The 14,952-nt window shown below is 38.1% G+C and overlaps 1 protein-coding gene across 1 annotated transcript in view; it reads right to left on the bottom strand.

The window, feature by feature from the left end:
• The window catches only part of spz3 (Spaetzle domain-containing protein 3), a 56,988-nt gene extending 46,231 nt beyond the window's left edge, over positions 1 to 10,757 (bottom strand). Inside the window, exons 1-3 of the mRNA XM_070081088.1 lie at positions 10,683 to 10,757; positions 5,734 to 5,853; positions 296 to 420 (exon numbers count right to left, since the gene is read on the bottom strand). Coding sequence (XP_069937189.1) covers positions 296 to 420; positions 5,734 to 5,853; positions 10,683 to 10,757 — 320 coding nt within the window. The remainder of the gene's footprint in view (positions 1 to 295; positions 421 to 5,733; positions 5,854 to 10,682) is intronic.
• Between the last annotated feature and the right edge of the window lie 4,195 nt (positions 10,758 to 14,952).

The raw sequence follows: 14,952 nt of genomic DNA, 5'->3' as shown, positions 1-14,952 counted from the left end.
ACTCAGGCAGAGCCGTTATAGAGAGTGACAGACACAGTCGGGGTCTTTATAGACAGTGATAGACACGTTCAAGGCAATGATAGAGAGTGATAAACACAGTCAGGACCATTACAGAGAATAATCTACACAGTCTCGGCCGCTGTGACTGGAATTTCTTGGCTGCTTCAAAACATTATTCCACAGCGTTATCCTCTGTTTACACTGACTACTGTCTGATATCTGTAAATTACATGATGTCACTCCGTTGTGATCTTTATCTCTCTATCTCTGTCCCCTTTTCTCTCCCACTACTTACCTCGGGTATACATTGCCTGGGGTGCGACAGAAGAGCTGGTTCAGTCTTTTTATGCAAGGAAGACCTCTGATGATCTCTCCCTGCACCTCGACCCCGAGGGCCAGGCTCAGCGCCGTCCACAACACCTGCAGAACAACACAGATGCAATTAGAGGCTCACAGGTGTACGAGATCAATGGCATGTACTGGGAGGGGTGACTTGTACGCTCATATAGTAAAAATAAGGAACGTATTTGGGGTCATATTTGAAATAATATTGTACATGTAGAAAGCGTGACATGTTTAGGTACAGGTAATAAGACAATGTCAGTGATAGGCAACGTAGTGAGTAATAGGAATAAGATGAGGGTAATAAGAATAATCAGAGGGTAAATCACTAGTGTGATATTTACATATAGAGGCTATTAGGCATATAAAGAGGGTGAAAGATATCAACAGAGGGTACGTTATGAAGGAGACAAGAACTCGTAGACAGCAATAACTACATATGGAGGAGTGACAAGAACTGTTAGAGGAGCAATAGATGAAAACTGAAGGTAGGAGAGTAATACCACCTTACCAAGGATAACATGAACTGGTAGAGGGGGGAAGCAGGTACATAAAGCAGATGACATGAATATACATTTCCAGGCGAGGACTCCCTTTCAGGCTTGGAGAACGCTAGTGCTAGCCAGGCTGAGAATCCCTTTCAGGCTTCCCGAACACTGGTGCTAATGCTAGCCAGGCTGAAAATCAATCTACGGTCTCACGGACACTGGTACTGGTGCTAAACAGGCTAGGAATCAAACTGAGGCTTCACAAACACTGGCGCAGGTGCTAGTAAGGCTAGAAATTCCTCTCAGGCTTCATGAACACTGGTGCTGGTGCTAGCAAGGCTGGAAATCCCTCTCAGGCTTCACGAACACTGGTGCTAGCCAAGCTGAGAGTCCTTCTCATGCTTCACAAACACTGGTGCTGGTGCTAGCCAGGCTGGGAGTCCTTCTCAGGCTTCACGAGCACTAGTGCTGGTGTTAACCAGGCTGGGAGTCCTTCTCAGGCTTCACGAGCACTAGTGCTGGTGTTAACCAGGCTGGGAGTCCTGTTCGCCACGAATCCTTCTTACTCCCATCTTTCCTTCCAGGTGGAGACAGGACTAAGTAGCATCCCAGTTCCTGAATCCTCTAAGATGTTCTGTGATGAAGTAAGTACTTTCAAGGTGTTCCACTATTTTTTATTATCCTCTTCGGCACCTTTGGAAGTTGTCTTGCCATCTTTCTTGAATGTCTGAATCAAATCAGCTTTTTCCAGATGCCTGACAGATACACAAGCGGTATTCAGTACCGACAAGTGTCTAATTGTTCACCTGACAGATTGCTGAAAGATGACGTAAGTGTCAAGTTGCCGGGAAACCTTTATTATAACTTCTTAACAAATATTTAAATGAAGCATAGCGTCTATATGACCATTTGGCAGTTAACTTGTCGATAGTACGTTATTGAAAATCTGGGCAGGCAGTTCTACACAGGAGTGCAGCCTCTTCTAGCAGTATCCATGGTAACACAGTGGCAGATCGAGAGAAAACCTATGTAAATAATATAATATTAGCGAGCTACGGTATTTAAATGAAAAAAACTTTTCGTCCACCAGGGATTATACCGATTCATCATCTCTGGTAGTTGAAACGTCTTAGAGCCATAACCCGCGCGCTGTACGTAGAATCCTGGAGTCAGTAGAGTCAGAAATCTTTGTTTTATATATCCCGGACTGATTCAGTTACTTTCTAGTTCTGTGCAATATTCCCTTTCTAAGATAAGTTTTGCAGTAATAATAATAATAATAATGATAGTAATAATAATAATAATAATAATAGTAATAATAATAATAATAATAATAATAATAATAATAATAATAATAATAAAAATAATAATAATAATAATAATAATAACAATAATAATAATAATTTCTATTTCCAGTATTTCTTTCGTCAATAAAGATACCCGAGTGTTGTGCCATCACTGTTCGATTCTGGTGTAATACTGTGTACTCTGTTTACGTTATTTCCCTCCGTACCATTTATCATGAAAGGGGATCCGTGTTTTTTCAGTCTTATTTTTTTTTCTTTAGCTCGTGTCGTTTTTATTAGGTAGCTGTGGAATAACTTTCTTACTCCACAGCTATGTCTTTTTGAACTGACTTTTCTGTTCTATCTTTCTTTCAATATTAAGGTGCTAACTTAATGACCAGCCGGTGTTGCTTTACCAGTGTCCAGGAAATATGCTTAAATACTAAGAATCACATTGCACATGTGTCTTACTCAAACCCATACCAACACTGGTTATGAGTAAGACACATGTACAACACTGGTTGTGAGTGAGACACATGTACAACACTGGTTATGAGTGAGACACATGTACAACACTGGTTGTGAGTGAGACACATGTACAACACTGGTTATGAGTGAGACACATATACAACACTGGTTGTGAGTGAGACACATGTACAACACTGGCTATGAGTGAGAAACATGTACAGCACTGGTTATGAGGGAGACACATGTACAACACTGGTTGTGAGCGAGACACATGTACAACACTGGTTATGAATGAGACATATTTACAACACTGGTTATCAGTGAGACACATGTACAACACTGGTTATGACTGAGATACATGTACAACACTGGTTATAAGTGAGACACAGGTACAACACTGGTTATGAGTGAGACACGTGTACAACTCTGGTTACGAGTGATACATACGCACAACACTGGTTATGAGAGACACATGTACAACACTGGTTATGAGTGAGATACATGTACAACACTGGTTATGAGTGAGACACATGTACAGCACTGGTTATGAGTGATACACATGTACAACACTGGTTATGAGTGAGACACATGTACAGCACTGGTTATGAGTGATACACATGTACAACACTGGTTATGAGTGAGACACATGTACAACACTGGTTATGAGTGAGACACATGTAAAGCACTGGTTATGAGTGATACACATGTACAACGCTGGTTATGAGTGAGACACATGTACAACACTGGTTATGTGTGAGAAACGTGTACAGCACTGGTTATGAGGGAGACACATGTACAACACTGGTTATGAGAGACACATGTACAACACTGGTTATGAATGAGACACATGTACAACACTGGTTATGTGTGAGAAACGTGTACAGCACTGGTTATGAGGGAGACACATGTACAACACTGGTTATGAGAGACACATGTACAACGCTGGTTATGAGTGAGACACATGTACAACACTGGTTATGTGTGAGAAACGTGTACAGCACTGGTTATGAGGGAGACACATGTACAACACTGGCTGTGAGTGAGACACATGTACAACACTGGTTATGAATGAGACATTTACAACACTGGTTATCAGTGAGACACATGTATAACACTGGTTATGACTAAGATACATGTACAACACTGGTTATGAGTGAGACACAGGTACAACACTGGTTATGAGTGAGTCACATGTACAACACTGGTTACGAGTGATATATATGCACAACACTGGTTATGAGTGAGACACATGTACAACACTGGTTATGAGTCACATGTACAACACTGGTTATGAGTGAGACACATGTACAACACTGGTTATGAGTGATATACATGTACAACACTGGTTATGAGTGAGACACATGTACAACACTGGTTATGAGTCACATGTACAACACTGGTTATGAGTGAGATACATGTACAACACTGGTTATGAGTGAGACACATGTACAACACTGGTTATGAGTCATATGTACAACACTGGTTATGAGTGAGATACATGTACAACACTGGTTATGAGTGAGACACATGTACAACGCTGGTTATGAGTGAGATACATGTACAACACTGGTTATGAGTGAGATACATGTACAACACTGGTTATGAGTGATATACATGTACAACACTGGTTATGAGTGAGACACATGTACAACACTGGTTATGAGTCACATGTACAACACTGGTTATGAGTGAGATACATGTACAACACTGGTTATGAGTGAGACACATGTACAACGCTGGTTATGAGTGATATACATGTGCAACACTGGTTATGAACGAGACACATGTACAACACTGGTTATGAGTCATATACATGTACAACACTGGTTATGAGTGAGATACATGTACAACACTGGTTATGAGTGAGACACATGTACAACACTGGTTATGAGTGATATACATGTACAACACTGGTTATGAGTGAGACACATGTGCAACACTGGTTATGAGTGAGAAACATGTACAGCACTGGTTATGAGGGAGACACATGTACAGCACTGGTTATGAGGGAGACACATGTACAGCACTGGTTATGAGGGAGACACATGTACAGCACTGGTTATGAGTGAGACACATGTGCAACACTGGTTATGTATGAGATACGTGTACAACACTTATCATGAATGAGACACATTTACAACACTATTAATCATTTCTGTCGAAACACTTCGTCAATACAGATTCCTAGTGTTGCACCTGTGTCTAGTCGTTTACCGACAGTTTCTATGTAATAAGATCATAGTATCTTGTTATAGAAAACTTTGTTCAAGCAACGTCTCGCCTGTTCAACAGCGTGTTGCACAGGCGAAACATTGACTAAACAGGTTCACATAACTGCAGTTGGCGTTTTTATTATATTTTCTCATCTAATAAATAATCTTTACTGTTCTTACCCTGTCAATAAGCTCAGTGATGCACTCTTAGTGGAACGCGAATTGTCTTTGAATCTTTCACTGCATAGTGTCCGCTCGATTTCTTTTCCTTGTTTAATTTCATGATCCGCCTCTCCCCAACAGCACCTTTCAAGGCAGGTGAAATTGCCGACCTAGAAAATGTACAGAGAACTTTCACAGCGCGCATAACGGAGATAAAACACCTCAATTACTGGGAGCGCTTGAGGTTCCTAAACCTGTATTCCCTGGAACGCAGGAGGGAGAAATACATGATTATATACACCTGGAAAATCCTAGAGGGACTAGTACCGAACTTGCACACGAAAATCACTCACTACGAAAGCAAAAGACTTGGCAGACGATGCACCATCCCCCCAATGAAAAGCAGGGGTGTCACTAGCACGTTAAGAGACCATACAATAAGTGTCAGGGGCCCGAGACTGTTCAACTGCCTCCCAGCACACATAAGGGGGATTACCAACAGACCCCTGGCAGTCTTCAAGCTGGCACTGGACAAGCACCTAAAGTCAGTTCCTGATCAGCCGGGCTGTGGCTCGTACGTTGGTTTGCGTGCAGCCAGCAGCAACAGCCTGGTTGATCAGGCTCTGATCCACCAGGAGGCCTGGTCACAGACCGGGCCGCGGGGGCGTTGACCCCCGGAACTCTCTCCAGGTAAACTCCAGGTAAACCACTGATTCTGACCGGTAAGCCAGAGGGCGCTGCTACCTTGGTTCACTATATAGGGACAACGACTACCCAACCTTTGCTTGTGTCCTTAAACATGTCTAGCTGTGCCCCTGCCAGAGTGCCGGTATCACTGAACGGGTCATCTAATGACAGAGACCCACGACCCATGATTTTTGCTGATGGATAAATCTGGAACAACAACAATAAAAACTACAGCAGGCCACTACACAACCAGTCTCCTAGCTTTATACATTTTAGGGTTAAAATTTAGTAGAGACTTGGCATACCAGTCTCGTAGTATCCTAGGCTTTTCTCATTCATATCCTCTCTATATGTTTGCAACATCAGATGGAGAAATATATACTAGGAACCATTTGAAGCTTAAAATTGACCCTTGGAGGTACTCCACTATTTAGACTAATCCATTAATCCTGTATCACTATGTTATAACCTTATCTCCATAATTATGTAAATTTTGATATCCAATGTAATGTGTCTTGGTGTTATTGTGAGCACCGATGATTATATATTTATTTAAGGATTTCTTCATGTTTTGTAAGGATGTACGTAAGCATGTTAGCATATAAACGTTTTGATTGTATCATAGGGTATTTAGTGGTATGGTGTGGATGGTGTAGTTTGGGAGGAATAGAGCCTTTACGATTGGACTTGAGTCTTACTAGTAAAGATTTTGTAACCTGTAACCATACGTGTCTACCTATATATATGTAATTATGCATAATTTAAAATGATCAATGTCACTTGTCACAATAATGAGGCATTCTTACCTGTTTTTTAACTAGTGGCACGTTCTGGTGTTGTATATGGGGTGTTCTTGCTTATGTATTGTTACAGATGTTTTTCACAAGTTCATTATACGTATATGATTAAGCGAAACACATATCATAATTATTTAAGATGTCTAATGTTGTCCATTCTCTGTAGGATGCAGACACAGTTACTAAGCATGTGGGACGGGGAAGGGGGGTTGAAGTGTCAGTGATAGTGTATTAACTCCACCACCGTGCACGATATTAATTATTACCATAGGGTATATGAGGGTTAGGGTGTGGATTGTATTCTATGGTGGATGTGAGCCATCATGTTCAGACATTCCTCGTATTATAGTGTCAGCCGTTTAGCTGGCTGGATTGTGTTTATATATTTTGTTATTGAAGTTCTTAATGCTCTTATAAATGTATAAGTATAAGAGATTTGTCACTGAGTATACTAAGGTGGCACGTCTTCACGGGATGGGGGAGAGTAAGCATTAATGATATCATTATATATGTGCTTCTTCAGTATTTGTGTAGTCACAGTTGATTATTGTTCACTGCCTGTATCTTGTTACATATTGATTATGTACCCATATATTTTGTACCTGAGTTTTAAATAAAATATAAAAAAAAATCCTGTATCACAGTGACTATTTATCCTTTGTAAGGAATTCTTGTGGCCATCCTGCCACAAAAATGATGTGTCTAAGACCTTTTGTCAGTCTAGGAACTTGCAGACGGCCCATGCTCCTGCCTGACCTTCGTCGTCTTATCAAAGCACTTATAAAAAGGTTAGTGAGGCAGGAGTAGACAGTAGTGAACTGGTGCTGGCGTTCCATTATTTATATTCTGTTTTATCTGATGAAGCGATAGCCGATGGGTGATGTAGCACAACAAATGGTAGACGCGACCTTCCGTCTGCTAATGTGGCCTGATGTGTCTTGTGATGTTCTATGAAAAAGCTAAGTGTTCTCCAGGTGTTCCAACAGTTTCTCTTATTATCATCACCATTACATTGCTTGTATACCTGTAGGGGATATTAGCCTCGTAGGGAATGTAGGGGATACTAGTCCTGTAGATGTTGGGTATACTAGCCAGAAGAGCAGATGTAGAAAAGGAAAGGAAGAATGAACAGAGATGAATAAGAGAGAGAGAGAGAGGAGGAAGAACGTGAAGAGGAGTGTGAAGCGGAGTAGCATGAAGATAACTGGAATGAGAAAGAGAAGAAGTAGAAGAGAATGAATACATGAAGGAGGAGAAATAATGGAAGTCAGCTGAGAATGGAGTGAAGTGTTGGAATTTATTGAACAGAAACTTTAAATCCAACCTAACAAAGACTATCATGAACCGATCAGGAAAATATACATAACCTTCTATACAGTAATTAATATCCTTATCCTTATTTGAAACTTAAAAGGAAATTCCGGCATAAATTAACAGCGTTCTGTCCTGAACCCCCGTTCACCAGCAGCAGTTCTCTCAACGCTGCAAACGGAGCAATCCGGATGACATCACGAGTGTCCACAGAGAAGTCAGTTATGTAAACAATGACGTCTGGGGTAAAGAGCATGCAAAATTTGCCCTGAGTTATTTGGTGGAGGTGGTTCTGTAAGTACTCCCGAGGATTGTTGTACATGGGGAAAGGGAAATGCTTTCGGATAGAGGATATTGAATATATATATTTACACTCACACACACACACACACACACACACACACAGTAGTGGAGGCAGGATCCATATATAGCTTTAAGCAGAGGTACGATAAAGCTCATGGTTCAGGGAGAGTGACCTAGTAGCGACCAGTGAAGAGGCGGGGCCAGGAACTTGGACTCGACCCCTGCAACCTCAACTAGGTGAGTAAAACTAGGTGAGTACACACACACACACACACACACACACACACACGCGCACGCACGCATGATAACGACAAGGTGGACAGAGACAGAATGGTCCAGAGATGGGACACATTAACAAGGGATCACAATTAGAAGCTGAAGACTCAGATGAGTCACAGGGATGTTAGGAAGTATTTTTTCAGTCATAGAGTTGTCAGGAAGTGGAACAGTCTGAAAAGTGAGGTAGTGGAGGCAGGTACCATACATAGCTTGAAGAAGAACTATGATAAAGCTCATGGAGCAGGGAGAGAGTGGACCTAGTGGCGACCAGTGGTAAGTACATGCTCTTGGAGCAGGGAGAATGTGGATCTAGTAGCGATCAGCGAATAGGCGGGGGCCAAGAGCTGTGAATCGACCCCTGTAATCACAAACAGGTGAGTACAAATAGATGAGTACGTAAATACACAATCACAAATTTCTACAGTCTCAGGGGAAAAAAATGACTTGGACGAGGCAGTGGTAGGGGTAAAGTCAATACACAACTTCAAGAGTAGATATGATAGGGTTCAAAGTTCCAGAAAACAGTTTTGGTACTTATCAAAAATATGGAACCGTAATTTCGCGTTTACTCTTTACGAAAAAGAAAAAAAAAATTTTCCGTATCGTACTGTATTTTCATACTGTACCGTACAGTTCTGTCAGCATTAAGACTGGCAGTACGCTACAGTACGGTATTTTTTTCATTATTTATCGTACCTGTCAGAAGTACTGTACCATAATTCCGCACCGTACATTTTAACAAAATAATAAACTGTACTTGACAAAATTCAGTACCGTATCGTACAATATTGCTAGCTTGCCGCAAGCACAATTCTGTGAGTACAATTTTGTAAACACACGCACACACATACACATAAGAGCAGACAGACATTATTGTTCTCAGTGAAACAAAACTTACTGGTAACATAACATATGCAAGTTTCCCAAAGGGATGCCACATAGGGAGGACAGAAGGTAAAACAAATGGCAAGGAGTGACACTAGTGATCACTAGTGATCAAGATCTACGGGTGCCCTGTGGCATGGTGACTAAAGCTCTCCCTTCACACGGTGAGGGTAGAAACATTGGGCTTGTTTCCTTATACCGGTTGTCTATGTTCCCCATCAGTAAAATGGGTACCTGGGTGTTAGTCGACTGGTGTGGATCGCATCCTGGGACAAAACTGACCTAATTTGCCCGAAATGTTCTTCATAACAAGCGGCTTTCTATGTAGTAGTAGTACGTCATTGATGTCAGCCAAGCCTGTACACCTTGTACTTGTAGAAATATAGTTTTGAAGAATTAAACATTAGTATATTTAAAAACAAATCTTACTTAAGGGCAAAACTACTTATCATAGGAGACTTCAACCTCGGGGAGACGTATCTTAGGAAGCTTTAACCTCGGGGAGACGTATATTAGGAAGCTTTAACCTCGGGGAGACGTCTCTTAGGAAGCTGTAACCAAGGGGAGATATAATACGAGAAACTTAGACAAGCGTTGGAAAGAAGAACCACGGAGAGCAGAGCCAAAAGAGGTAGTGACAAAATCCATGAAGAGCGAGGACCGTCAAAGAAATGATAAATATTAAAGCAGGTGATGAGCCTACTCAATTAAATCTAGTTTTCACCCTAAACGAATCAGGTGAAATCAATTAGGCAGCAAAATTATGAGCTAGAGAACAATCAGTATTAAGCTCAGAGTGCCTGTTAAAAGCAAAAGTGTGGAGAACGGTAAAAGAAGGCAGATAACGGCAAAACAGACTAAGAAACAGGTCACTTTGATGAAATGAGAACCCTCGTGAAGACAATGTAATGGAACGTAAAAATGTCACAAAGATGCTATACAAAATATGAATGTAGGGAGACTAAACAGTAGTTTTTATGAAGTGAGGCTACTTAGAAATATTCATGCAGGGAGGTTATACAAAAATGTACGCTGGGAGGCTATACAGAAATGCAAAAACAATATAAGGAGAGTAACCCTGAAATGCAGGATGGTCATGGTTGGACCACAGGAAGGTTCAGTTTTTTTACTTTAAAAGAGGGAATGAAGTCACATCCCTCTATACATCCACAGAGATAATTGGTTGTTCAGGCCCAAAACTTATCGGCTACATGAAGGTCATTAAAACTGCGTGTCCCATGTTCACTACCAGGCAAAAATACCTTAATATATAAAATAAAGATTCAGGTAAACCTCAGCATATACACTCCAAGACATACACCCGCTTCGATGTATACATCAGGTGTGAAATATCCTTTCTAATATTTTTCTTTAATAGTAGTGGTTTGTTGATTGGTGAATGACAGGCTTTAAGCCTGTCAGTCACACGAGGATCATTAAAAGTGCACGTAACCTGCTCACTGCCAGACAGAGTTTCTCCTCTCGCTCGAACACCTCACATCCATTTTCTATGATGCCAAATCCCTCTCGATTCATTGCCAAATGTTAATTTTCTCTCTGCTTGTAGCTGGCTGGTAAACCTCGAACTTAATAGAGTGGTCTCTGCATGCCATTAGCTCAACATGCCGCTCACTAGACTACCTACCTGTAAACCCATGTTTAGTGGAACTGAGACCATTCTCCTGACCCTGGCTGAGGGTAAACTGGTTTATTTCCTTCTCATGTAAGTAAGTGAGTAAGTTTATTCAGGTACATATACACAAACACAGTTACATAGAATTATCATACATAGCAGCATATGTGTAGAGAACCTAAGATAACCCAAAAAAGTCAGACAGAGTGACTTATTTCCATTGGGGTCCTTTAATGTACCGGACCACTAAAACAACTAAATATATTTCAAATAAATTTACAATAATTTAATAATAAACAAACACAATGAAAGATCGCAGTAAACAGGTGATATCAGAATTTGCAAAACAACCACTGTGAAAGCATAGTGAAATTCCAAGCGCTTTCGTGACTTATCACATTATCAAGTAACTTTACATATATATATATATATATATATATATATATATATATATATATATATATATATATATATATATATATATATATATATATATATATATATATATATATATATATATATATATATATATATACATATATATATATATATATATATATATATATATATATATATATATATATATATATATATATATATATATATATATATATATATATATATACATATATACATATATATATATATATATATATATATATATATATATATATATATATATATATATATATATATATATATATATATATATATATATATATGTATATATATATGTGTGTGTGTGTGTGTGTGTGTGTGTGTGTGTGTGTGTGTGTGTGTGTGTGTGTGTGTATGTAAAACAACCACTGTGAAAGAATAGAGAAGTTCCAAGCGCTTTCGTGACTACTCACATTATCAAGGAACAATGAAAGTAAAGCATCAAAGGAAGGTATATAAAGGGGTAGCCCACACCTCACTATCAGATCCCACAACAACGAAACACCTGACGCGAGACAGCAGGCCCGCCGGCCGAACTAGACAGGTCCTTCATACAACCCACCAACAAACTGTTCTACCCAAGAAATAAGAAATTTAAAAAATTATTATTTATCCAATGTATTATTAAATTCTTCCCAAATTCTATTAATTATAAATGGATCTAATTTATATAAACCAAAGGAAATATTCATATTATTGTCAAAACTGTTTTTTATGAAACAAGATTCAATTATATTCCTATCGACCATGGACTTGCTTGATACTACTTTCTCAACTTTTTGAAAATCAATTGGATGGTTAAAATCTCTTACATGAATAAATAGAGCATTGGAATCTTGTCCAGTTCTAATGCTATATTTATGTTGTTTTAATATTAGCTCGAAATTTTTACCAGTTTGACCGTAATAAACTTTATCGCAAATTTTACAAGGAATCTTATAGACGCATCCATCAGCATTTTGGGGGGAATTCTTTATCAAAAGTTTTTTACTGTATCAAGATTTTTGTATACAACTTTAATATTAAAAGTCTTAAGAAGAGAAGGCATATCAACCAGGTTTTCATGGTAAGGGAGAACCAACATATTTTTAGTTGAATAAGGCTGGTTGTCCCTTTTTGGATTGTAAAAATTATTTCTAGCAACTTTTAAAGATTTATCAATTACATTTCTTGGGTATTTCAAATCATTACCTATTTCATAAATTTTGGATGTTTCCTCATCTATGAACTCTGGACTACAAATTCGTAAAGCACTCAAAAACACTGATGAGAAAACAGACAGTTTGACTCTATCTTGATGCGAGGAATAATAGTGGACATATGAACAGTTATTTGTAGGTTTTCTGTAAATTTTAAATTTGAATTCATTATTACCCTTAATAATTAAAACATCTAGAAAAGGCAATGAGTTATTTTCTTCAAATTCAACAGTAAAATTTATAGAATGGACTAAGCTATCTAATTTGCCAAGGAAATGGTGTATATCTACATTTTTGGGCATAAGACACAAAATATCATCAACATATCTGAACCATTTAGCTCTATTAGGGAGGATTGTGTTAAGTAACCTTGTTTCAAAAAATTCCATGTATAGGTTACTAAGAACAGGTGAAAGAGGATTTCCCATTGCCATACCAAACTTCTGAGTGTAAAACTTATCATTAAATACAAATTTTGCATCAACAATGCAGAGTTTAATAAGTTTAATGATAGTAGGAACTGGCAATGGTAAATAATTATTAACGAGTTCTTCAGATAAGAAACTTAATAAATCATCAACAGGAACTTTCGTAAACAAGGAAGTAGCATCAAAACTAACCATGTTAAAATCATTTAAGTCAGTCAATGAGCTTAATTTATCAACTATATCTACGTTCTTTTTAACATTAAAGTTAAAAATTTTGCCAACAATGAATTCAATGAATTCAAATTTAAAATTTACAGAAAACCTACAAATAACTGTTCCTATGTCCACTATTATTTTTCCCATCAAGACAGAGTTAAACTGTCTGTTTTCTCATCAATGTTTTTGAGAGCTTTACGAATTTGTAGTCCAGAGTTCATAGATGAGGAAATATCCAAAATTAATGAAATAGGTAATGATTTGAAATACCCAAGAAATGTAATTGATAAATCTTTTAAAGTTGCTAGAAATAATTTTTACAATCCAAAAAGGGACAACCAGCCTTATTCAACTAAAAATATGTTAGGTAAGACACATATGCAACAGTTAGGTATCTTTATTATGAAACGTTTCGCCTACACAGTAGGCTTCTTCAGTCAAGTACAGAAAAGTTGATAGAAGCAGAAGATACTTGAAGACGATGTAATCAGTCCATCACCCTTAAAGTTTTGAGGTGGTCAGTCCCTCAGTCTGGAGAAGAGCATTGTTCCATAGTATGAAACAATATTGTTTCATACTATGGAACAATGCTCTTCTCCAGACTGAGGGACTGACCACCTCAAAACTTTAAGGGTGATGGACTGATTACATCGTCTTCAAGTATCTTCTGCTTCTATCAACTTTTCTGTACTTGACTGAAGAAGCCTACTGTGTAGGCGAAACGTTTCATAATAAAGATACCTAACTGTTGCATATGTGTCTTACCTAACAACCTGTCCGTATTTTATACCATTTTAATGTTCAACTAAAAATATGTTGGTTCTCCCTTACCATGAAAACCTGGTTGATATGCCTTCTCTTCTTAAGACTTTTAATATTAAAGTTGTATACAAAAATCTTGATACAGTAAAAAAAACTTTTGATAAAGAATTCCCCCCAAAATGCTGATGGATGTGTCTATAAGATTCCTTGTAAAATTTGCGATAAAGTTTATTATGGTCAAACTGGTAAAAATCTCGAACTAAGATTAAAACAACATAAATATAGCATTAGAACTGGACAAGATTCCAATGCTCTATTTCTTCATGTAAGAGATTTTAACCATCCAATTGATTTTCAAAAAGTTGAGAAAGTAGTATCAAGCAAGTCCATGGTCGATAGGAATATAATTGAATCTTGTTTCATAAAAAACAGTTTTGACAATAATATGAATATTTCCTTTGGTTTATATAAATTAGATCCATTTATAATTAATAGAATTTGGGAAGAATTTAATAATACATTGGACAAATAATAATTTTTTAAATTTCTTATTTCTTGGGTAGAACAGTTTGTTGGTGGGTTGTATGAAGGACCTGTCTTGCTCGGCCGGCGGGCCTGCTGTCTCGCGTCAGGTGTTTCGTTGTTGTGGGATCTGATAGTGAGGTGTGGGCTACCCCTTTATATACCTTCCTTTGATTCTTTACTTTCATTTTTACATTAACATTAATGAAAAAATATATCTTTAAACGTACAAGAGAAAATTTTAGAAAGGGCTTAATTTTAAAGTTCTTGCTAATTGACCAGTTTTACATATTCGGCACGACATATATATACAAAGCGTATATCTGGGTGATTTCTGCTGGTGATTTACATATATCATTCTGGGTCTGCACGTATGTTTACGCAGGAAAACAAGGCCTCGTCTGAATCTAAAATGAGCTGATTTTACCCATTTCATTGTAAATTCTTTTTCATATATAATTATATATGATCATGTTACAAGGTCTTCAAGTACTGCACCTGACTTCTGGTTTTAGTGTATAACTCAGCATCCT

This window comes from Cherax quadricarinatus, unplaced genomic scaffold (genome assembly GCF_038502225.1).
Source record: "Cherax quadricarinatus isolate ZL_2023a unplaced genomic scaffold, ASM3850222v1 Contig1637, whole genome shotgun sequence".
In the NCBI taxonomy this organism is placed as follows: domain Eukaryota; kingdom Metazoa; phylum Arthropoda; class Malacostraca; order Decapoda; family Parastacidae; genus Cherax; species Cherax quadricarinatus.
This window is presented reverse-complemented; position numbering and strand designations above follow the sequence as displayed.